Below are 23,991 nucleotides of genomic sequence, written 5' to 3'. Positions count from 1 at the left end.
ATGCTATAAATTCCTTTGAATTAGAGATATATATTGCAGTAAATTCGCGCTGTATATAACATTGAATTTTTTTATCGATCACAGTAGATTTGTGCCATATGCTACAACAAGTTCCTGTTATATATTACATGTATTTGTATCTACATATGTGACTGTTAAGCCTTGCTATGTATTACATTGATATTCCTGCAATTGGCTACATGGAATTCATTCACTATATTAAACTGAATCAGTGGTATGTGTTATATTGAATAATTGCTGTATTATTACATTACTACACTGAATTAGTGGTATGCAGTACGTTGCATTCGTGCAAAGTTACGTTGAATCGATCCTGTAAATTACATTGAATAATTGCTATATTATTACATTCTATTTGTGCTATATAGGCCAATACATAATTAGTATTGTGTGTTACACATTGAATTAGAGCTTTGCACTACATAGAATCATGAGTCATCTTTCTGAAAAGCATGTACATACATCGTACAGTTAGGAACAGTTACGTTTTGGTGTAAAAAGTGTTAAGTATTCGCCAATTTTCATTGAGCTTCATCATTCCCTGACACTCATGGCAATAATCTTGTCAGCGTTACGTATTTGTTTCGCTATACACGACAGCACCACCTATATGCCGTTCTAGCTCACATTGTCTCTCACATGATCGAACGAATATAGCGCCAGCTCGATCGGACTTCAGCGAGGATGTGAGCGCACGTTACAACTGTCTGTGTTGACAGAAGAGCCGGCTAGCTTGACGCTTTGGAACAACGTACCCGTTAGTCGCGGCGGCAGTAATACGGAGCGGCCTCACAAACAGGTAAGTCGGATTTTCTTCCTTGAGATATATTAGCAGTGTGGACAGATACCAATACATGGATGAACAATTCCTTCATTGCAGTGAGAGGGACGTTTCAGTAGAGGTTCGAACAACGTTATCAAGCATGGTTTTGTCCTTTTTGATTTTTGTGGAGATTTACTAGTCTAGATATGACCATGAACCGATGATTAATATTACCTTTCATGAAGGCAGAGGAACAGATGGGTCTGTATAACATATGTTTCATGAACCATGTCAGATGCCCTGAATAAGTCTTTTCGCAGTGTTTAGTCATTGTATCAGTAGCCTGGGTTCTTGGGTTCGAATACCCTTACCGAGAAACGTAATCGGCAACATAATCGAGCTGCGATGCAATGGGCGTCACACATTGCACCCATGAGGGGAATCGAACCCTTTTCCGCGACGTCATGAGACAACGTTTTTACCACCCAACCGACCTAACTAACGATAAAATTCCAGCAATATGGCGGCGGTCTGTAAATAATCGCGAAGCGTTGGGTTTCCAGCGATTAAAATGTTCGTTTGTCACTCAGAAGGCCCAGGTTCGATTCCCCACTTAAGTACAATCTTTGAAGAATATTTCTGGTGTTCCCTGAAATTATTCTAATGTTGCTAAAAGTAGTGTACAAGTTCAAGTCACTCACTTACTCTTTGCCTCGGGTTTGACCATAAAGGAGGTGAAAATGGCACTTCTCGGTAAAAGTAAACCACCGGGTTTACACTTTATTCGTTCATTAATCGATGTGTAGGAATTGCAGCGATCTTGTGACCTTAGACGAGAAATACTTACATGAGTAGTTGGTGATGCTAAAATTGATAACTCTAATTCTGGCAGAATATATATTAGTACACAATGATTTGTCCTGTAAAGAAAGCGTCACGAGTTGTTGCTCAAAAGCAAGGCAACTGGTTAACTCATTAGGATGACGACGTCAATGATGGGACGGGTGTTGGCGTTTATGTATGGCCAGGATGGTCACTGTTGCCACTGATGACGTGTCGTTATTCCTGTATCATTGTGTGCCTCTTTATACTCTTCTTTAATGAACTCTGATTTGTGTGATTTGTAATATTGACCTCTTGACACTTTCCTTTTCTAATGAATTGTGACAAATACTAGGTCACCATTGCAAAGAATCTTCAGTCAACTTATTGGAAAATGATTTCGGTTTGTGAAAAAATATCTGATTCATAAATCTCATATGAGTCATTTTTTAGCCACGTGTAGTCGGTAATAACTTTCTTTTGTGCGATAGTTTAATATGTACAGTACAGTTAGGGGTGTGTGGTTCTATGCGGAGAGCTTAGGTGACAGTTAGTTGAAAGTTAAAGGCCACATGCAACGAAAAACACAACTTTGCAGATTCTGATACCTTTCGGTATACACTTACCGAAACAAATCATCAAAAATGCCAATTCAACCTATAAAGTTGAAAACAAACGGGATGAAAAAAAGCCAGCAAAATCGGAGTTCAAACGATTCACTAAATTATGTAATTAGGCAAAATGCAAACACATGTACATATGACGTGTTTTTATGTCTGTGGGTTGCAAACAAACTACATCCATTTTTCTCGGATGACTGGATCTGACGGAAACTGGTGCAAGCTCTTGTCAGTTTTAAGTCCTGGTTTGTACTTGGACGAATGACAGTTTCAAGCTACGCAGTAATTCACCATCTCTACTGAGACGATTTTTTATTGGATCGAACGCAACTTCAGAGAATATGAATTTACAAAACCCGACATCTCTATATACATTCTTTATGTATAACAACTTCTTCCAGACTATGTTTGACAACGGTATATGAATCGCTGCTGAAACGACACATCAAGTACAATAAAATAAGTTGTTATCAATAAAGAATCTTACTTTCTTGTGACTCGCCATACTTCTAAAATGCCAATCAAACAGATTATCTCTCTGTACACACAATGAGCCCTCAGCGTAACAGCAAATGAACCAGCCAATCGGAAGCCGTCGTTACACTTGAGTGCACATCCACCCGCTATGACTGGGTTCGGTCTCCCGTGGGCTTCGTTTCGTGGGAAGTGAGCCCAAGTACAAAATATTGCACCTTTGAATCACGATTGTACGCCTATAATTTCGTTTATTTGTTTTTTCACAAGCGGCAATGTATATTATACGTCATGAATAAGTGATAAATGTGTTTTATTTATGTTCGATTTTCTGGTTGCATGTGACCTTTAAGAAACGGTTTTCGCGGAGTCACGGTCGGCAGCTTGACTCCTGAGAGTTTCTGGGACTTCAGTCCTGCCCCGACAACGAAGCGCACAGGACCCTTGTGGCCTCGCCGTAGGCAAATGACAGCTCGAAATTTCTTCTGTCCACCCTGCAGTAAAATTCGGTACCCAATATAATATGGTAGTCTGAATTTGAACCTTAAGCGCCTGACAGGCGACCGGTTGTATTCTCAACAGCGAGTGTTCTCTACTCTTTGACAGGGTGTAATATGTCAGCATGCAATGTACATGGATAAACGCGCAATATGAATGGATTATTATTGTTGTTGTTAGGAAGGCTGTGTAATAGCTCATTTAAAAATGTCATAAAGACCTATAATAACGAATATACTGAATACGCCTGAACGCCTAAATGCGGACAGAGCAACATGTGTCTCATCTGTGAATGGGTATCTCGTGAGAATGGGCAAGCCACATTAACTCGGTGCGCCTAATGGTAGCAAAGGTTGCATGACCCCAAGGTGTTGAGATTGGTAATACGACCTGTTATTGAGATTGACACCCAGTGGCTGCAAGAGTTGAATGATCCCAGGAAGATTGAAAATATGATGCGCCGTGTATGAGACTGACATAGGGTCGGGGAAAAAACAGAGAGCCTTTGAACAGCTGAGCTGCTGATTGGCACTAACCGAACGGGTAACTGCAAGCCATATTCTTGGTTACCGTGACGATGTACAACACTTCTTAGTGCATTATTCGAAGGCTTGTCACTGCAAATATATTTTTGTGTTTCAGTGATGCGCGTTGATGTGTTTGTCATTAAACGGCACGAAGACATAGAATATTTCTAGGTATTGTTTTTATGTCAGATAACAGCGATAATCAACGTGTCAGGTGTTATATATAATAGAAAATCGATAGATTCCTTTTAGATCAGATACAAATATTGAATTCGCGAAATCTTATGTTGACGTCAATAATGAGATCAGTCAACTTGGGTCCACGCACGAGCAGACACTGTACGTGTCTGCGTATTGCATTTTGCATTCAGGAATCATTGCGGAAGAACAAAAACACGGCGGGAATAGTTTAACCTCTTCGGTGTCCATTACTCAGAAATGTAGGGGATGAAAGCAGAAAAGATACAATACAGCGTCCAGAAAGAAGCTTCAAAGAGACCAATGGTGATGTGACGGTTGGCTTCACCTAGGCGTGGCGTGTTCCGTTCGTCAACAATATTACAAATACAGTGAAGAATCGACAGACTGCGGTCAACCTTTTATACCCCTCATTGTGACTATTTGATCTCTAACTTTCACGTGCATTGCATGTGAATTGTGTATTCTGTGACACCACACGCCCGCTCTGCTGCTAAAAACTCCGTCGGGTATTTTACGGATGATGCGTTTTGTTGTGATGTTTCAAGACATAAACACCATAGAACTCACAAACAGAGCAAACCCTTTTCTAAAACGAATCACGTTTAATTTCATTGCTACATGGCATTGCAATTTTCATTATGCGTTTCTTTCTGGGAGAATATATATGTCATAACATGCTCAGGCTGTTTAGCACAGTATATTGCTCGACCAGAAAATTTGAGAGCCCGGGTTCGTGTCCATAAACAACAAATTTAGTGACCAGAAACCCAATGTATCTAACTGAGTGAGCGTCTAGATGCCTGTGCTAAAGGAAATGATATTAAATTCATAACATTTTCCTTTTTTATCAAGCTCAAAATTCAGACCACCGATAAGTTCAAACCAAAGTAAAACCATTGCTCAAAGGAACACCTATAAATTACATTTGAAGGGGTGAGGTAATGTATATTGACACTGTTCCCCATAATTCCGAATGTGAACAAAAAATCACATTCTCGATTCGAATACCGAATCTGAAAAAGATATTCAAATTCGGGATTCAAATGCCGAAACCCGAATATAAAGAACACTCAAACTCGCGGTTCAAATATGGTAAACTGTACTTTAGTTGTTTATACGTTTAAGATACCCAGGCTTATAAGGAGCACCTAGTATGTGTACTATTTTACCCATTAGTCACGACCACTGTCCACACGATCACTGATCCACCCTGAATTAACTGAGCACGACAATGCCAATACTTTTCGGGATCTTCATATTACCAGGAAGGCTCTGTAACATTTATCGATTGGGTCTCGGGGCCTCATGGTACAATTCTGGTCTTACAAGTGTTCCAGATTTGTGTGAATGATATTGGTAGACACGTGCATTATAAACTGATCTACAAAACTAGTGACCTAGAAGAGATGACATAAATATTTTTAAAATTAGTTCCTCTCTATGCATTGTCAGGTTAATAGTGCTCTATCGATGAATCGAACTATCGCTGGATTGCAATTGTTTCTCCTATAGCAATTAATCGATCGTAGAATCGAAAATCTGTCCATGCATCTATGGTACGTGTGACTATCGATGGTTACGTAATTTACTTCCGCTGAAAGACACTATTTGTGCTTCTTTAATGAATGATTTGGATGTAGTCGGGCTTGAGGCACTATGGATACGAATTAAATGTAAAACAAGAAACTATCTGATAGGAGCTCCGAATTTGGAGCTTGATTAATGAATCATAGATAACGCAGTTGATCTTAATATGCAGACAATCATAACCGGTGATTTTAATATTGATATTCTTAAGTGTAATAATAAAAAATAGACTATATAGGAAGTTACTACCGCCTTCGGCAAATAATAAGAAATCCTACTAGGATAACCCAAAATAGCAAAACGTTGATCGACTTAATATTTGTATCCTTCGTCGACGTTTTCAGAGATTCTGGTGTATTAGATCCCATATGTAGTGACCACTGCTCGATATTTCCCAGTATAACAGAACCCGTACAGAACAATAATTCGTTTAAAAGGAAAATCTATGATTATTCCTCAACTCTAAACACCTTATATAAATCCTTACCACTTTTTGACTACTGCAGTCATGTCTGGTGTATTTGCACGATTGAACAGGCAAACGTACTGGAGAACCTGCATTTAGACGCTTTACGGTCGATATGCGGCGCGGTTAGTGGCACAAGTCATGATAAACTATACAGGGAAACCGATTATAATACACTGAAAGAAAGACGACACCGCTCTAAGCTCATAACGTTCTATAAAATGTATAATTGTCTGACTCCAGTCTACTTGAACAACCTTGTACCAGGAAGAGTATTTGAACAAAGCAACTATAATCTTAGGAAAAGTACTTCTATTCAAAGTATTAACTGTAGAACACAAAGATGTTCACAATCATTTTTGCCAAGTGCGATTAAGTCGTGGAATTCATTGCTTGATGGATGTGTTAATGCTGTTTCCCTCAGTCAATTTAGAACGATGATAAACCCACCAAAAACTCTTAACTGCTTTGATTTCAGCGCTGGAACGAGATTCTGTCAAATCATTCACTGTCGCCTCAAGCTCGGCTGTACGGATCTAAACGCGGACAGATATAAGCGGCACATATCGGAAACATCCAAGTGTTCATGTGGTCATGATAACGAAGAAGTTCGCCACTATCCCCTTAATTGTCACAACTATACGAATCTCAGGTCAACTATGTATTTTTATACTAAAGGATATGATGTTAAAACAACTTTATACGACAATGGTGCATTGAATGACGTAATAAATAGTAATATTCTCAGCTCATTACATCACTTCATTTAAAAAGTGACCGTTTTCAGTGATTATGATCTATGCATATATATTGAATATAAGAGAAGCTAGATGTAATACGATCTTCTGCAGCAACTGACTTGGTTACTAGGGATAACCAACACCTACCAATAGCTGTATGTTATATGTCCACCCAATGGAACACTTCAGTGTACTGGAGCGGCGTTAATATAAGCTTCTTAGCTTGTTCACCTATCCCGATTTCATCACATTTTCAAATAAAAATATGTTTAAACCACTTCTGCGGATAAATGCTGTGCACAAAATACAGAAAGGACCAGCTTCCGTGTGTAATGGTTATAACTCAGACTTAAACAACCATGCGACCCTCTTTGTATAAACTCTGAGCAATTGTGAGAATCTTATTGATAAGTTAATTAGTTTTCTGTACAAAAAAACATCAAGCTTTTTGTTTTATGATAAAATCGTGGGCGGATTCAACTATTTTCTGCTTTTCACGGTGAATAAATTCTGTGTTTCCTTTCACCGAAGTCATCATAGACCACAGTGAGAAAACGTCCATCTTCAAGAAGTAAAGAAGACCATGATAGAGTATGGAGTACAGTGTACTTGTGTTTTCCTTGGCTTGGTCATCTCCTCCGTGCAGTCAACCAGACAGTTTGTTGTTTTAACCTGTCTGACAATTGTTATGTCTGACCAGGGAGACTGTAACAAGCTGATGTTAACACATGCGATCTAACGATAGTTTTGCATTCTTTAGCATGTTTGGGAAGAGTTGGCCGTGGTGTATCATTTATTCTTTCATTCATTCACATACGTACTTATTTCTTTAATTTCTTTCATTCATTGACATATACTTCATGCCATTCATTCATGCATTGAGCGATTGATTGAGTGATTGATTGATTCATTCATTCATTGTAAGATTACGACTGATACAGTAAACTGTCCGAAGTTGCGATGGAAACAAACCAAGTCCCTTTGACCGTATTAGGGATCCCCTTGACCCGTATTAGGGGTCCCCTTGACGTCCAGTTTGTAAGCCATGGTAAACCCCTGCTACTGTAGAGTTGCTGTAATATACTCAGTGAGAGAAATATAGAAAACTTTTCATTGCAAGTGCTATATCTCATTTGACACGTTTCTAATGGCGCCTGGTATACTTTTTCAAAGACTGGTTGAAGTAAGGTGTTTAACCGTGTTAGAGTCTCCTCAAACGAAGCAGGCAGGCAGGCAGGCAGGCAGGCAGGCAATGTTATCACAAAGTAACTTTGAACGCATTTTCTGTCATTGGGTTATGTCGTTACGGCAAACTATACTGAATCCTTTACGATCGGGGCATGCTCGTTCAAAACTCGGTTTCATCTGATTAATGAGAATATGTTCATCTATACAAGACATCTTTTCGGTATATGCGTCTCGGAAGGCGTTCCGATAATATTGCGCTGTATTATTCATTAGATTTCTGTCAACACTATGGTATGATAATAGATCGATTCTATTCGGCCATGCTGTTCCGAAGACCTACAGTACAGCAAGATTTACTTGGTGGTGCTATTAACAAATTACGTTTCTATTGGCACTGAATATATATTTCAGATAAAAAAAAACTAATCGTATCAATTTCACAACATCAGTACTGCTTGATTTAAAAGATTTGGCCACGTGTGGTCATACATCACAATTTTTGACAGACTTGGCAAATAATTGAAAGGTGATATTGATAGCGTCTTCACGACTTGGTCATTCAGCCATGACAATTTGAGGAATGAAACGTGGGCGATAGGTCTTGTGGGAATTTAAAGGTTCTTTAATACTGCAGCCGTCTAAGAGTAATTCCTGTGTGTAATACGTTTATTTGTACATTTTCTAACCGCTGACATGTTTCTACTATTAATATTATTTTTATGGATTCATCATATTTTATCTGTAGCTGTGCTACAGGTTCTGAATAAAATGTCTTTTGTGCAGGCGACGTCTTGCGTTTCCATTTTTTTCTTAAACCGGAAGTAAGCAGAAAACGGAATCATGGGATGTGTGGAAGATAACCAAAAAATTGAACCACACTGTTAATCTTTGACGGCGACGTTAGCTAACGGCAATACTATGTTTTGAACAAAGCATACTGAGCTTTCGGTTAGCGAACGTTAGGAGTTAACCGGCGGTTAAGACAACCGAGTAATGGACGATCGGACACCGGTCTTCAGCAAACGATGCTTGTCGTAGGAGGCGGCTAATGGGATCGCCAATCACTGGACACCTTCATGAAGCTGAAATATTGCTTCATACGAAGTCAAAATGAACTCTACGACTGTCGTTCATGAACAGATGAACGTGAACAAAAGCAGCATGAAACCTTTCATTAATTATACTCTATATAGTGGTTCAAGCGTCTGCTCGTCAAGCCGAAGGCCCGGGTTTGAATTCCCACATGTGTGAAGCCCATTTCTGGTGTCTCCGCTATGGTGTGGCTAGAATATTGGTAAAAAAAGGCGTAAGACTCACTCACTGTCTGTTACAGATACCTAACGGTTCAATATGTCGTGTGGAGTGTTTCTAATGGTATCCATGTATTTCTCCGTAACAGGTATGTATCATGTTGTTTATGTATATACAATGCATCTGTTTTTAGGTATTATTCATGAAACCATTTTGAATCCTTTGGTTAGCTTTAGATTTGTCTGTACATGTTTTGCTTCGCTGACATCATTATATAAAGTTACACACAATCCTGAAAATCGGCTGTCTTCAGAGACCCATCCCGTTTGAGGTAGATGACGAACGGGATCGGGGGTCAGGCTCGCTGACGTCGTTGATTCAAGTCGTCCTTTATCAACTGCTTAGATCATGCTCATAATGTCAGTAGTTGGATTCTTTGCTCCAGACTCGGACCAATTCCCCACATGGGTACGATATGTAAGGGCTACTTTGGTGTCTGAACCCTAATATTACTGATGTATTGTGTAAAACTAAACTCCCTCGCCAGTACACATGACAATCCGGGTTAGAACTGATCTCCAGTAACCCATGATCATATTGCTCACCATCTCTATGAAACATTGCTTTACATTCAGTTACATTATGATACAGGTATGCAATATTGCTTGCTTTTTTCTACGTCAGATTACACACAGTCATACATTAACCTTTAACGTGACGTAAAACCCCATTTATCTTTTCTCTATCTTTGTCATTGGTGTTGCTACGGAAACTCTATTATTTAAAGACCCCTGGAGATCCGGAGTAGAATAGGTCTTCAGAAACCCATGCTTGCCATAAAAGGCGACTGTGCTTGTCGTTAGGGGCGACCAACGGGATCGGGTGGTCAGACTTGCTGATTTCCTTGACACATATCGGTTCCCATTTGCGCAGATAGTTGCTCATGCTGTTGATCACTGGATTGTCTGGTCCGGACTCGATTATTTACAGACCGCCTTGATACGGTTGATATTTCTGAGTGCGGCGTTAAAGATCCAACCAAACAACCACCCAACTAACAGTGTGTATTGACATCCGCATCGAATCCCTCTTGCACTCCTCTAGATCTGTTACCTAGGGCATTATATTCACACACTATGATTCCATAAATATTACTCACATACGCGGCCATGTTCCTTACAGTCTCCTCAGTAACGTTCACCACACAAGGGTACAATGAATTTGTCAACCCCATGATCTTTGGCTTTGATATTCGGGGAAAGGACTGGATCACCTTCAGGATCATGGCGCGCTGGGACTTCAACATTAAACTGTACTTCCGAGGCCAAGAGATGTACCGAATGCTACTTGGAGGCTGGGCCAACACTAAAAACCGATTCTATGTATTTGGGACGCATGCAGACGTCCCTGGGAAAGTCTTCACCCAAACTGGCTTTGATCAGTTTTGGACGTCTTGGGAAGACGGGCATTTTAAAGTTGGTCGTGGCAGCTTAAAGGATGCTGACATTCTCTTCAGCGATGCTGGGTACACAGTTCCTGGCGTCGACAGCTTCACTGTGAATGCGCCGAGCGGTTCATTTATTTTCGGTAAGTTGATTCAACATGCAGCTTCTCTAGATTTAAGTCAGAATAGTCAGTTGTACTCCATGCTTGTCACAACCTGAGTGTTATGGGGAAAATGTATCCAGGTCACATCCCGTTGGTCTCCTACATAGCAGATTGTCCAAATTTGATAAATCCTGTTTTCCTTATATATTCCCACTTTTCCGCTTGGATTTTAAAGATCCCTAAGAGACATTAATAGGAATAAAATATCCTTGAAATGTCTTCATGGTCCCTACCATCCCTTAACAGACCCAATAATTCCCTGCTGTGAACGCAGAGGGCTTAATAAGACCCTGTTACCCCTGTTACACACTTCATAAATCTCCAGTACTCTATGTTTGTCACATACTGCTGGCTCAAGAAGTGCAAGGTATCCTATTTATATGGGCCTACTCGAACCCTAGAATCCCTTATTACATCATGCATCGTAAACGTAGCTTAGCCTCCCCTGGTTGTCACACGCAGCGGACTTAACTCATTACAGATCACATATACTCGAGGGGTTCAAATGCATAAATCACACATTGATATCGTTATAAATGAAACCCCGTCATTAAAACTGGTCACTTCGATCTTTAATTATCTTAAATCGACCTTTTTGACAACAGTGCACAATTCTCAGCGGCAAACGAAATTTCGACCAATCAGAGCGTCACGTCTCTGTGACGTAATAGCAGGTATAAATATGAGGGTCTATGCTGAATTCATCTACTGTTCAGGGGTATACTATTTCGTTTACAGGTTTGTACAAATCTGAAATCGCAAAAGCTGTTGTGAAAAATGAAAGTTATTGGTTCTCACAATCTACTATGTTTTAGTTTAGTTTCCTGCTTTGCCTAGTTTTCTAGTTACAACCCTTGTTTTCATAGACCATTCTGTCAAAATCACTTCTTGTCTGTAGGTTGTAATCCGTGTTAGGTGGTATAAACCTACACGTTATTTGTTATCATACACTTGATGCTCAGTTAACGAATTTATAACAGGTATAATTAGTGATAACGCCACTTAGATTACCCGACAGAGGTTCCCCCTTGGCATTTCTTGTGTCTGGATCTATAAAAGGATTAACCGATAACTCATTAATTACTTTCATGCGGATTTAAATGGGGATTTGTGAAAAGGTAATGTTTATGTATATACATTTACTAATCTATATATATACTGAATACACTCCGTCGTGTCTGTGTCTATGTAAAACAACACCCTTCTTTCAAAGGATTAACCGCCAATAGATTGATTGCTCATTATTGGCTAACTAAATTGCTTTTTTAAAAGAATGACGCACATTTAGTTGCCAGATGTGCTATCTTGGGTGACCAATGAAACCATACAGCAATGTGAAAAACCTGAAAAGATACATCACGTTTTTGTATATTAGACTGTTAAAAGACACATCACTTGGGAAACCTGCAGATGAATTATATATCACTCGTTTTTGTGGATATTGAAGTATACATTCCTCGAACAAGGTAATTGACATTGCTCCTATAACTTTAATTTTGTTATAATTTTAATATTTGCATTTTCTGTTTATTACGTTGTCGTAGCTTTCAACAGAATGAGTGAGTGAATTAATATTTCACGTCACATCGGCAATGTCTCAGCCATATCGCGACGACACTTTGAACAGAATCATTGTTTTCGTCGTGAAGTGTAATGATACAGACGACATACACTAGGGTGTGCGTGCGAATTATGATTGATATAGGCAAACTATAAAATGTCTAGATATTACCAGGGAGCCTATATATAGTTGTGGATTATCCCTGGTATTACATTCCTGTAATACATTCGCAGATCGCTTCTTTTTATTAAGTTTCAAAATGCATACAAGTATGGTTATAAAGTAATTAGAATTGTGAGACCAAATATAAAGGCGTATATTGACAAGTGTCTACGTACTGGTGAGTGAACATTTACAAACCAAGTAAATTAAGCAAGTGAAGACATTTATCGCGCAGTATTTTCACTTTGACCCCGACCTCGGTTATGTTATGTTGCAGGTAGTGTCATGCAAACCCCTTTTGGTCATGATTCAAATACATATTTAACAACTAGTAGAAAGTAGTTTTGATTTTCTAACTTGATGAAAACAAACCATAGTCTCATTAATTGAAATGGACTTTAGTCCGTGACTTCACGATTTTCATAAATAACGACGCCCTATCTGAGGATGAACGCTATTTAAGTCTGTTTTCACCGACTTATAAAATCAAAATTATTTTCTACTGGTAGTAAAATATGTATTTTATTGATGGACAGTAGGATTTTGCATTACATTGCATATAACATAACAATTTCACTCTTGGAAGCGAGGTGGAGGTCAATATAATATTACTTACAATATTCATGTCACTTCGACTCCCACTTTGCCTCCCTGGAAGATGTCGTTATGTTACAAGTTGCGTCATGCAAAATCCTTTTGGCCATGATCGAAAGACATATTTAGCCACTAGAAAAAGTAGTTTTGATTTTCTAACTTGATGAAAATAAATCCTAATCTAAATAATTCTAACGGACTTTAGCCCGTGACTTCACGATTTTCATAAATAACCACGCCTAAGTGAGTGAGTGAGTTAATATTTAACGTCACATCGGCAATATCTCAGCCATATCGTGACGAGAACATTTAATACTGAAATGAAATACATGTATAGTATAAAAACCTGTCAGCGAAGGACAGTAAAACAACTAGAATATCACAAATGAGATTAAAACTAGTGTGGAAAGTTAAAAATAATATCACTATTCGGACAATACAATATAAAATCAGGCTATAGATCATTGAAAACAACAGAAGGTAAATCACCATACTAGGGACCATGGGGACTTACAGTGCCTTTGCTACCTGCATGGACCCTACTCGGATTTACATCTTCCCCTCAGCTGTTAGCAATTTAGACACATCTAGCCAAAAATTAAAAATACAGATATACTACGACTAAGAACAATGGAAAGTTTAAATATACTGTGAATGTTTTGGGACTTCCGTACCCGTACAATACTTCAACCCCCTTTGAGGGTACAGCCACCAACAATTCAAGTTTCTAATCCAAACTTCCAATAATTTAAAATACATCTATTTACACAACATAATTTCAAAATTCAACCGCAAAATCAATTTCTTTTACAAAAATCAATAATTAAATGAGACCTGACGCTGGTAAAAAGATCCTTAATTGTTTCAACTGTAAAATACTTATCCCTTGTGATGGAGAATTCAACACAGTCAAGAAGAATATGCTTGACTGTGACTCTCTCATCACAAGGCATACAAAATGGAGGATCCTCACCTTTTGAAAGGTGCACATGAGTATATCTAGTATGACCAACACGACATCGTCGTAAAATAACCTCTTCCAATCTGGACTGACAACACCAAGTAGGTGTAACCAATATACGGTTTTATCTCATGTAATTTATATATACCTACTTGGGTATCCCACTTCTTCTGCATCAGATCACGGATGTAAGTTCTAATGCTAACTTTATAATCAGAGTATGGAATAAGAAGTGGTGTCACAGATTTGTTGAATGCTGCCTTGGCAGCAAGTTACCGGAAATGCCTACGTGGCTGGGTAACCAACAAAAGACGATGTCGTATTGGCTAGTGGCAAGATTATTATACAATTCAATAATTTCAATTAAAAGTGGATGTTTACAAGAGATATTTTTAATAGCCTGAAGGCAAGAAAGAGAGTCTGAATAGATTATATATTGTGTACGTTTAGGGTGTCTTTGAATATATTTAAGAGCTGTTAGTATGGCGTTAGCTTCTGCTGTAAAAATAGAACTGTTATCTGGTAATCGAGAAGATATTTTTCTGGATCCAATGACAGGCCACAGCGCCACCGTCCTTGGACCCATCTGTAAATAAGGATTTATAATTGCTATATTTATGTTTCAGTTGATTATATTCTTGTTTATACTGTAATTCATTCGTTTCTGAGTTTTTAGAAGTCGTTAATGTTAGGTCAACTTGTGGCCTAACCAACTGCCAAGGAGGAGAAGAAAGAAGACGGGAAGGAGCTATGTTTTCCAACTCAATGCTGGCAGCAGAAATAAGTGGTTTTATTCTTAAACCAAGAGGTGGAACAAGAGAAAATTTGTTATTGTATAAATCCTCATACAGAGGATTGAAATCACAATTATATGCAGGGTTTGACTCATTTGAATATAGTTTTGGTACATACTGTAAAGCTAATTTTATACGTCGCTGCTCAAGAGATGGTTCGTCAGCGCCGACATACAGGCTGTCAACAGGTGAAGTTCTAAAGGAGCCAAGACAAAGTCTTAGACCTTGATGATGGACTGAATCTAATAGTTTTAAGTTGCTTTTGTAGGCTCCAGCATAGACAATGGAACCATAATCAAGTTTTGAACGCACGAGAGATCGATACAGATGGAGAAGGGTAGCTTGATCCCCTCCCATTTAGAATTTGAAATCACTTTCAACAAGTCAAGTGCTTTCAGGCATTTAGTTTTAAGTGATTTAATATGTGGTAAAAACGTTAAATGTGAATCAAAGATTAGACCCAAGAACTTGGCTTCCTTCACAACTTTAATTGGCGCCTCATCTAGAGACAGGTCAGGGTCTTTATGGGGTTTGTATTTACGACAAAAATGTATGCAGTTAGTTTTCGATTTGGAAAATTTAAAGCCGTTCTCAAGACACCATTTATCTACTTTGTTTAAACACAACTGCAATTGCCGTTCAATGGTATGCATATTTTTACCACGACAAGAAATATTAAAATCATCCACAAATAACGATCCATCAATTGAATCGTTTAAAACTTTTGATAAACTGTTGATCTTGATGCTAAAAAGAGTGACAGATAAAATACTGCCTTGTGGAACACCCTGATCCTGATTGTAAAGATCAGACAGGGTAGAACCCACACGGACCTGGAATTGTCTGTCATTTAAAAAGTTGGCAATAAATTGAGGCAAACGACCTCGCAAGCCAAAGTCATGTAAATCAATCAAAATGCCACATTTCCAGGTTGTGTCATATGCTTTTTCAAGGTAAAAAAAGATAGACACAGCATGTTGTTTATTAATTAGTGCGTTTTTAACAAATGATTCTAAACGCACTAAGTGATCAACAGTACTTCTGTTTTTACGGAAACCACATTGTATGTCTGTGATAAGATTATTTGCTTCCAAGTACCAAAAAAGTCGATTATTTATCATGCGTTCAATGGTCTTGCAAACACAGCTAGTTAATGAAATCGGACGATAATTGGATGGATCCGTATGATCACGTCCAGGTTTAGGTATTGGTACTACTATGGCGTCACGCCATGAAGGAGGAAAGTTACCCGATGTCCAAATACCATCAAAAATATTTAGGAGAGTTTCCAGACAGGATTCTGGTAAATGTTTCAGGACTTGATAATGTATGTTGTCAGCTCCTGTAGCAGTATCATGAGCTCGATCAAGTGCAGTATGGAGTTCATGAATAGAAAACGTTTCATTATAATCTTCCCCATTATCAGAATTGAAATTAATAGTTTTCTTTTCTTGTTGTTTTTGATACTGCTGGAATTTAGGTACATAATTAGAAGAGGAAGAATGTGTAGCGAGGGTTTCACCCAGTTTATTAGCAACATCTGATTTATCAGTAAGTAATTGATCTCCATGTTTAAGATGATGGACAGTAGATTTAGTACCCTTACCTTTAATTTTCTGGACCATGTTCCATACCTTGGACATGGGTGTCCGAGAATTTATTTTGGATACATAATTTTGCCACGATTGGCATTTGTTGTGTTTAAAAGTACGCCGTCCTTTAGCATTTAAAATTTTAAATTTATTTAAATTATGCACCATGGGATGGCGAAGGAAATAATGTTCTGCTTTTTTCCTTGCCTTCCTAGCTTGTTTGCATTCATCGCTGAACCATGGTTTTCGAATATGTGGAACTGCAGAGGACTTTGGTATACACTCATCAGCTATGGAATTCAGTTCCTCAGAAAAACATTTAATAGCATCAGGAACGTCAATAAAACGTTCGGGTTTAAGTTTTTCAGCACACAGTGTTTCATATAAAGTCCAGTTAGCCTTTTTAAAATTCCTCCTTGATGATGGAGGTACATCAGATGGAGTTACAGCTTTTAATATAGTAGGAAAATGATCACTTCCACACAGGTCATCGTGGACTGACCATTCGAATTCATTTAGTAGTTCTGAATTTGTAAGTGACAAATCGAGAGCAGAATAGGTCCCTGTACCAGGGTGTAAATATGTGTTGGAACCATCATTATAAATACATAAATCATTGTCAGAACAAAAGTCCTCCAACAACTTACCTTTAGTGTTTGTATTTACACTACCCCAGAGTGGGATGTGTCCACACTACCCCAGAGTGGGTTGTGTCCGTTTAAATCTCCCATTATAATACAGGTCTTCGGGAGCTGGTCATATAGAGCTTGAAGATCAGTTTTGGCAAAAGCTGAAGACGGCGAAATACAGAGAGAGCATAGCGTAAATGCTACATGTAAAGTAATTCTCACTGCAACAGCCTGCATATTAGTAATAAGTGGAACAGGGCTTTGAATAACGTTTTGTCTGACTAGAATGGATGATCCACCAGTGGCCCTATCACCCGGAGGTGAAAAACAATGATATGAATTAAAATGACGAAGGTCAAATGTATCTGTTTGTTTTAAATATGTCTCTAGGAGACATAACGCTGAAGGTGTAAAATCTTGGACTATTAGCTGTAATTCATGCAAATTAGTCCTCAGTCCTCTGCAGTTCCACTGTACAATATTATTGGAATAAACTATCTTTTGGGGGGGATTTATTGGAGATCTATCCCTTGCCTTTCTAGAGGGCGTGGGGGATATTTTCGGACACATCCATGTCCTCCAACGATCCAAATTTGTTTAACAGCTGGATTTTGTTTGTTGAACCTTTCGGGGCTCTGCCCCATGTAACAGATGATTTACATGTATTGACACCATGGCCGTATCTTTGGCATTTAAAGCATCTTAAAGGATTAGGAATGTAAGTATCCACATTGATGTTACAGTAACCAGCCTTTATTGATTTTGGAGCAATTGGACACGAAAAGGAAAACAGGTATGTGTTTGTCTCAAGGGTTTCATTATTTCTACGAGTTTTGAATCGCTTTACAAAAGTGACTCCTTGATCCTTCATCTCTGACACGATATCAAATTATGTCATATCAGCAAACAAGTGATCACGGTCTCGCATTATTCCTTTACTGGTGTTCAAGGTTCTGTGTGCTGAGACCAACACAGGAATGTTCACAAACGATTCAATCGCCATCAGGTTCGCGGCTTGCTGCCGCTTACTACATTCAACAAGTAAAGCACCTAAACGCAAGCGTCTGATGTTTTTACTTCACCCGCAATTCCTTGTATTCCCTTGGATACCGCAAAAGGATTCAATTTCAATGGTGTCTTATACTGCGTTTCAATTACAATAAAGCGTGGCCAGTAGTCAAATGCTTTAGTGGATCTGTGTTCAGTATCATCAAGATCAATGTCAAGTGGACGTTTTGTCTTTTTGGTAGGGGTTTGGTATTCCATGGTTAGTATTTCTTGGTTCATCATCCGAGCTCCCCACCCACCACGGAGTATCACAAGGACAATGCTAAAAACAAGCGGATCTCCAGCTTGCAGCACCAAGGATACCCGGATGACATACTCCAGCAGAAAAATTTTAATCATTCCACCAGATTGGCCCATGAGTCACCGCCTTCTGGGCATAGGACTCTAGGCAAAAACATGAAAGTGTATATTTGAAATTATGAGGGTCCAAAAAATTGCCAAGACTTACAAGGATAAAATTTCCAAATGTTTACATTACAAAATGTAACACTTGGCGTGACCAGCGATTGGTTGAACCGGGCCCATTCAACCACCCGTCTAGGTGAAGTAAGGGTCGAAGGGGTGTGTTGAGCAAAGGGAACGCGGTCACAGGTCCCTAGTGCTCTCACCCCCCAGACTCCCGTCCTCCACCGACACAGGGCCGCAACCCACGGCAAACGGGTTGGTGGACCAAATATCCCCTCGGGTCCACAACGGGGGTGTTGGCGAGCTCTTGGCGTTACCCAGAACCCACCACGAGGAGGTGGTTCGCCACGGGTGCTCCCCTGCCTGACATCAGCACGCACATCGGTGAGTTATACGAGTTGTACATTGTTCACGCACTTTCATACAAAAAGGCTACTGATGTTTTTCGTACTAGCATTTTCATATCCTTACGATCGCAATTCATGTTCCCATCTTAACATCCCCCACAGAATAAGCACGCAGTTATATAGTTGATGTGACCAAATAGGCATAAGTATGGATGTCATGCACTTTATTACTATCTAGTGAAGAGATTGAAGTAGACATCTTTACAAGGTTTTCAAGTACGAAGTGCCTATCAAACAACAAGAAATAGAGTCAGTTGCTGGGTTGCCGCCTCATGTCCTTATTTTCAACGTTAAAAGGACCTATACCAAATGTCTTTATAATGTAAGATAGAAATGTTCTTACCCACTCATTGTACTCAGCAGGATACAAGCAGAGCCTTGAATATGAAGTGTCGTCGAATAATCCCTGTTGTTTCAATACTCATATTTACCGAAAAGCGATAACAGTTTAAGTCTCTTTAAGTGAACTACAAAACTATATTCACCAAACAAATCTTCATAAGGAGCCAAAAAGCTCAGGATTTTACCTTGATTCTGTATGTGAAGGGATATAAAAACAGAAAACTGCGTCTACAAGTAGAAATCGTTAATTTGCCAGTGGCGACTAATATCCATCGGTTCACTGTAAAATCCAATTCAGTGATGGTGGCAATGCCAAAGACAATAATGTGGCGTCACGGTCTGTAGTCTAATTTGAGAACGAATTAGATTATGGTTTGTTTTCATTATGTTAAAAGATCAAGACTATCTCCTACTCGTAGTTAAATATGTTTAATCATGACCAAAAACACTTTGCTTGACACCGCTTGAAACAGGACGATTTCATACTATTATCACAACAAGCAGTTTTGACAGAATCGTCTATAGGAAAAAGTTGTATCTCGGAAAATAAACAAAGCATGTGACAAAATTTAATGGCATTAGATTGTGAAAACATAAAGCTTTCATTTTTTTAAAACAATTGTCACGATTGAAGGTTTAGACAAACCCATAGAGTATATGTGATCTTTCAGCAGCCCAAGCTTGTCTGAACAGGTGACTAACAGCATCAGCTAGTCAGGCTCGCTGTCTTGGTAGACACATGTCCTCGTATCACAGTTGAGTGGGTCGGTGCTCATGTTGTTGATCACTAGATTGTATGCCCGGACCGCCACCACATAGTATGGTGCTAAACAACAAACCAAATCATTAATGAACCTTATACTTAATAGATATTTATGAATTGCAACTTTTACCATTCATTCATTTATTCATTCATTCATTTATTTATTCATTCATTCATTCATTCATTCATTCGATCTTTAGTTCGTTCAACAGTCCAAACCACTCTGTGGCTACCTTACGTTTCCACAGTTCTAATCATTTCTGTGCTGTTCTACATTCAGAATATGACAACTGCACCAGCCCACCTCACATCGAGAAACTTGACGGGGTGAGATTTACCCGGGGGTTTGTACTGAGGACCTACTCCGACGTCTCCCGAGTCTTCTGTATCACGGAGTGTGTCCTTAAGAACAGATGTTTCGGCCTCAGTTTCAACGGGGTCGACAGTGACTGTGAACTATTTACAACCCCCTTCAACAGAACAGATTTATTATCAACACCAGGCTGGGCGACACATATCTTCCCTGATATTAAATTATATGCCTGAATTAACAGATTAATTTTTATCAGATTTGTGAAGCATATGATATTCGGAAATTTCTATAGGAATGATGGTGCACGAGTTATCAGTTATTAAACAGCCCCCCATGGGACACTAAATATCATCACCAAGTCTAAAACACCCTGTGAATAAATGGCATCAGAAGTAATTTCAACATGCAAGAGACTTTACTGACGTGATTGCTGTATTGGATGGTGCCAAGTGATGACAGGTGACGTCGACCAGAATCTAACAGCTATCATTTACACTTCAAACTATGCATGAGCCTTTATCTAAACGTAAACAAATGACATTGAGTAATTGTAGATGTTCATCAATGATATTGATGTCAACAGTATGCAACTAAAAACGAAACTATATGGATAAATTTATTCAAAATAAATAATTTTTTTACATTTAAAATACTGATAATAATCGTCATTCTTTATTCATTTCTTTTTATTGGAAATAAATATTGGAAGCTACAGAGTAGAAACAGTCAATAATTCAAAGTCAGAAGGAAATGTATTACTTAATGATGCTAAAAACAGAACCAAGCTAGTGTTGCCTCGGGTATTATGACAGCATTCATCCTAAAAATAAAACAAAAAATGAAAATGGCCATTTATTACACACATACTCTTATAAACAACCACATATGTGAGGGCGAACAACCCTTTCCATTTCATACATTTGACACAGGCCACCACCATGACTACATTTTCCAAAATCATTTTTAGCAGCCGTTGCTATAATGACTTTTTTGATAAAAAGTTGAAATGAAGCAAACATTTTGTGGACAATTCTTGCCCAAACTTGTATGCTTATGCAACATACCAATCATACACACCACATTAGTGTCTAATGATGACATGAAAAATACCCCCCCAAAAGTAAAAATAAATGTTTTAAAACCTAAACCTGAAATTGAAAACTTCAGGTTTAAATGTAATTTAACTTTAAACTTGCTATTTTCCAAAGAATCATAACATTAATGTTATGGCAGTGTCAAAGGTGTCAAAAATGATTGAAAAACAAAAACAAGTGAACGCAAATGAACAACGAGTAAACTGTTCTTTACTTACTTAAATTCACACTCAAAAATGGGCATACCACTTTAAAGAAAGGCGGAAAACTTAAAAAGTGTTAGATCGTGAGGCCCTGAGGCCCAGGACTATCACACCTGCGTACGTGCGGAGGTTCAGCATTATCAAACCTGTGTAAGTACCGAGGCCCAGCACAATCACATCTGTGTAAGTACCGAGGTTCAGCACTATCACACCTGTCTACCTGCGGAGGTCCAGCACTATCACGCCTGTGTTAATACTGAGATCCAACACGATCATACTTATGTATGTACCGAGGCCCAGCATTATCACACTGGTGTAAATACTGAGGTCCAGCACCACCAAACTTGTGTAAGTCCTGAGGTCCAGCACTATATCACCAGTGTAAGTTCTGAGGCCCAGCATTATCACACTGGTGTAAATACTGAGGTCCAGCACCACCAAACTTGTGTAAGTCCTGAGGTCCAGCACTATATCACCAGTGTAAGTCCTGAGGTCCAGCACTAAATCACCAGTGTAAGTCCTGAGGTCCAGCACTATATCACCAGTGTAAGTTCTGAGGCCCACCTGTGTAAGTTTATTGTTTAAATATCTCCGTTGCAATGCTGTCCAATACGAAATATATCTCTTACCGATACAAGAGTCCTTGTGTTGAATCTGTATCCACCAGCGCATATACACATTTGGTTATAGCATATAGTGAGATAATCCACACAATCAGCAGTACGGGAACACCTGTCACCGTGACTCTTGCACGAATCTGACAATACAGCGGAAAATAAGTTAGCCTGGTGAAAGTGTCTGTTCGACACGTCAAAGAACCGAGTTCGATTCCCAGATGGCTACAATATGTGAAGCCCATTTCTGGTGTACCCCATCGTGATATTGGTGGGAGTGTTGAATAACGCTGCACTGATCCCTATTACCTTTGTCTACACATGTACCGCCCTAAAGGACACGAACGTTTGACTGGCACCGTGTGCATCCATCTACAAAATCGTGATACGATATCATGCATCATCAACAAACCGATCCCGTACTTTAGACTCAGAATACTTGCATGAGTTGATGAAGACCAATTCTTGAAATTTTACAGGAAACAGTGGCCTAATTCTTTATAGGCAGTTGCTGACTTTCAACAGGCATGGTCTTGATGCATGTAGGAATACGAGGAGTTTTGCCGAAAGCTCAGTGAACATTGGTCCGGTATGTGATGTTTCTGGCCACTTTCGTTAAGTTCGGAATTAAAATTGTAAAACATATTTGTATATTGTTGGTCCCCAAGCCTCGAAATTTATGTCGACTCAAAAGTCTCAAAACTCGAAATGTAATACATTGAAAATTTCCCGATATACGGTATTATAAACAAAGATATTTCTCCAAATTGCACAGTGCGTTTTCAGCTAGATCATGTGGTGCAATATTTACTGCATTGCCAAAAAGTGTGTAAATCAATGTAAGGCAATGGTGTTATCTCATACATGCTCAATGTTCAATCTATATAATTCTCAATGAATCTGACATGTGAAGGTCCGGGTTAGACTACTGGCCTTCGGTAACCCATGCTTGTCGTAAGAGGCGACTAACGGGATCGGGTGGTCAGACTTGCGGACTTGGTTTACACATGTCGTCGGTTCCCAGTTGCGCAGATCGATGCACATGTTGTTGATCACTGGATTGTCTGGTCCAGACTCGATTATTTACAGACTGCTGCCATATAGCTGGAATATTGCTCAGTGCGGCGTAAAACTAAACTCACTCTCTCACTCTGGATGACACAGAGGCGTATGTGTCTTTGTTCATTATCTCTGGATGACACAGGGGCATATACACAACATTTAGAAAGTTTGTCAGAAATTTCACAGAGCACAACCAGCCAGGAGAAGATACTGGAAGAGTGCAATTCATTGTCAGCTTGAGAAAGAGAGCAAGAAAAAAACTAATCACTCCAATGTCAGTCCTCTACAACGACGAGGTCTTGAGACACGATCCTGAGGCCGCAGCTACATTCCCGTGATTTAGCTCTGTTGGCAATGCCAACTGTAACTGTATAACCGCTTTCCCAGGGTGTCAAGACTCCACTCCAGTTCTTGGATGCTACTGGCGAACTTATAAGGATGGACTAAAGTCTGCTGCTGCGTGAGAAATGGACTGAATTATGAACTGTAACTGAATATGTGTCAAATCATTATCAGTTGTTATTATAAAGGACTGGTCAAATATATTTGAGTCCTTGTTCTGTGCCCTTTCTTCTGTATGGGTTTATGGCGGACAAGTCCATTTTCAGGAGAGGGGTTAATTACTTTAATGAGTGAACTCAGGTGTGACATCGTTATTTTA

At 39.1% G+C, this 23,991-nt stretch overlaps 1 protein-coding gene across 1 annotated transcript; it reads left to right on the top strand.

Annotated features, from left to right (window-relative positions):
• The first annotated feature begins 9,235 nt into the window (after positions 1-9,235).
• On the top strand, positions 9,236-20,896 carry LOC137278561 (uncharacterized). Its single transcript, XM_067811012.1, has 3 exons — positions 9,236-9,306; positions 10,341-10,745; positions 20,325-20,896. The coding sequence occupies exons 1-3, from the start codon at positions 9,258-9,260 to the stop codon at positions 20,588-20,590; spliced, it is 720 nt and encodes a 239-aa protein (XP_067667113.1). The 5' UTR covers positions 9,236-9,257; the 3' UTR covers positions 20,591-20,896.
• Positions 20,897-23,991: the final 3,095 nt, after the last annotated feature.

Source organism: Haliotis asinina, chromosome 1 (assembly GCF_037392515.1).
Source record: "Haliotis asinina isolate JCU_RB_2024 chromosome 1, JCU_Hal_asi_v2, whole genome shotgun sequence".
NCBI classification, from domain to species: domain Eukaryota; kingdom Metazoa; phylum Mollusca; class Gastropoda; order Lepetellida; family Haliotidae; genus Haliotis; species Haliotis asinina.
This window is presented reverse-complemented; position numbering and strand designations above follow the sequence as displayed.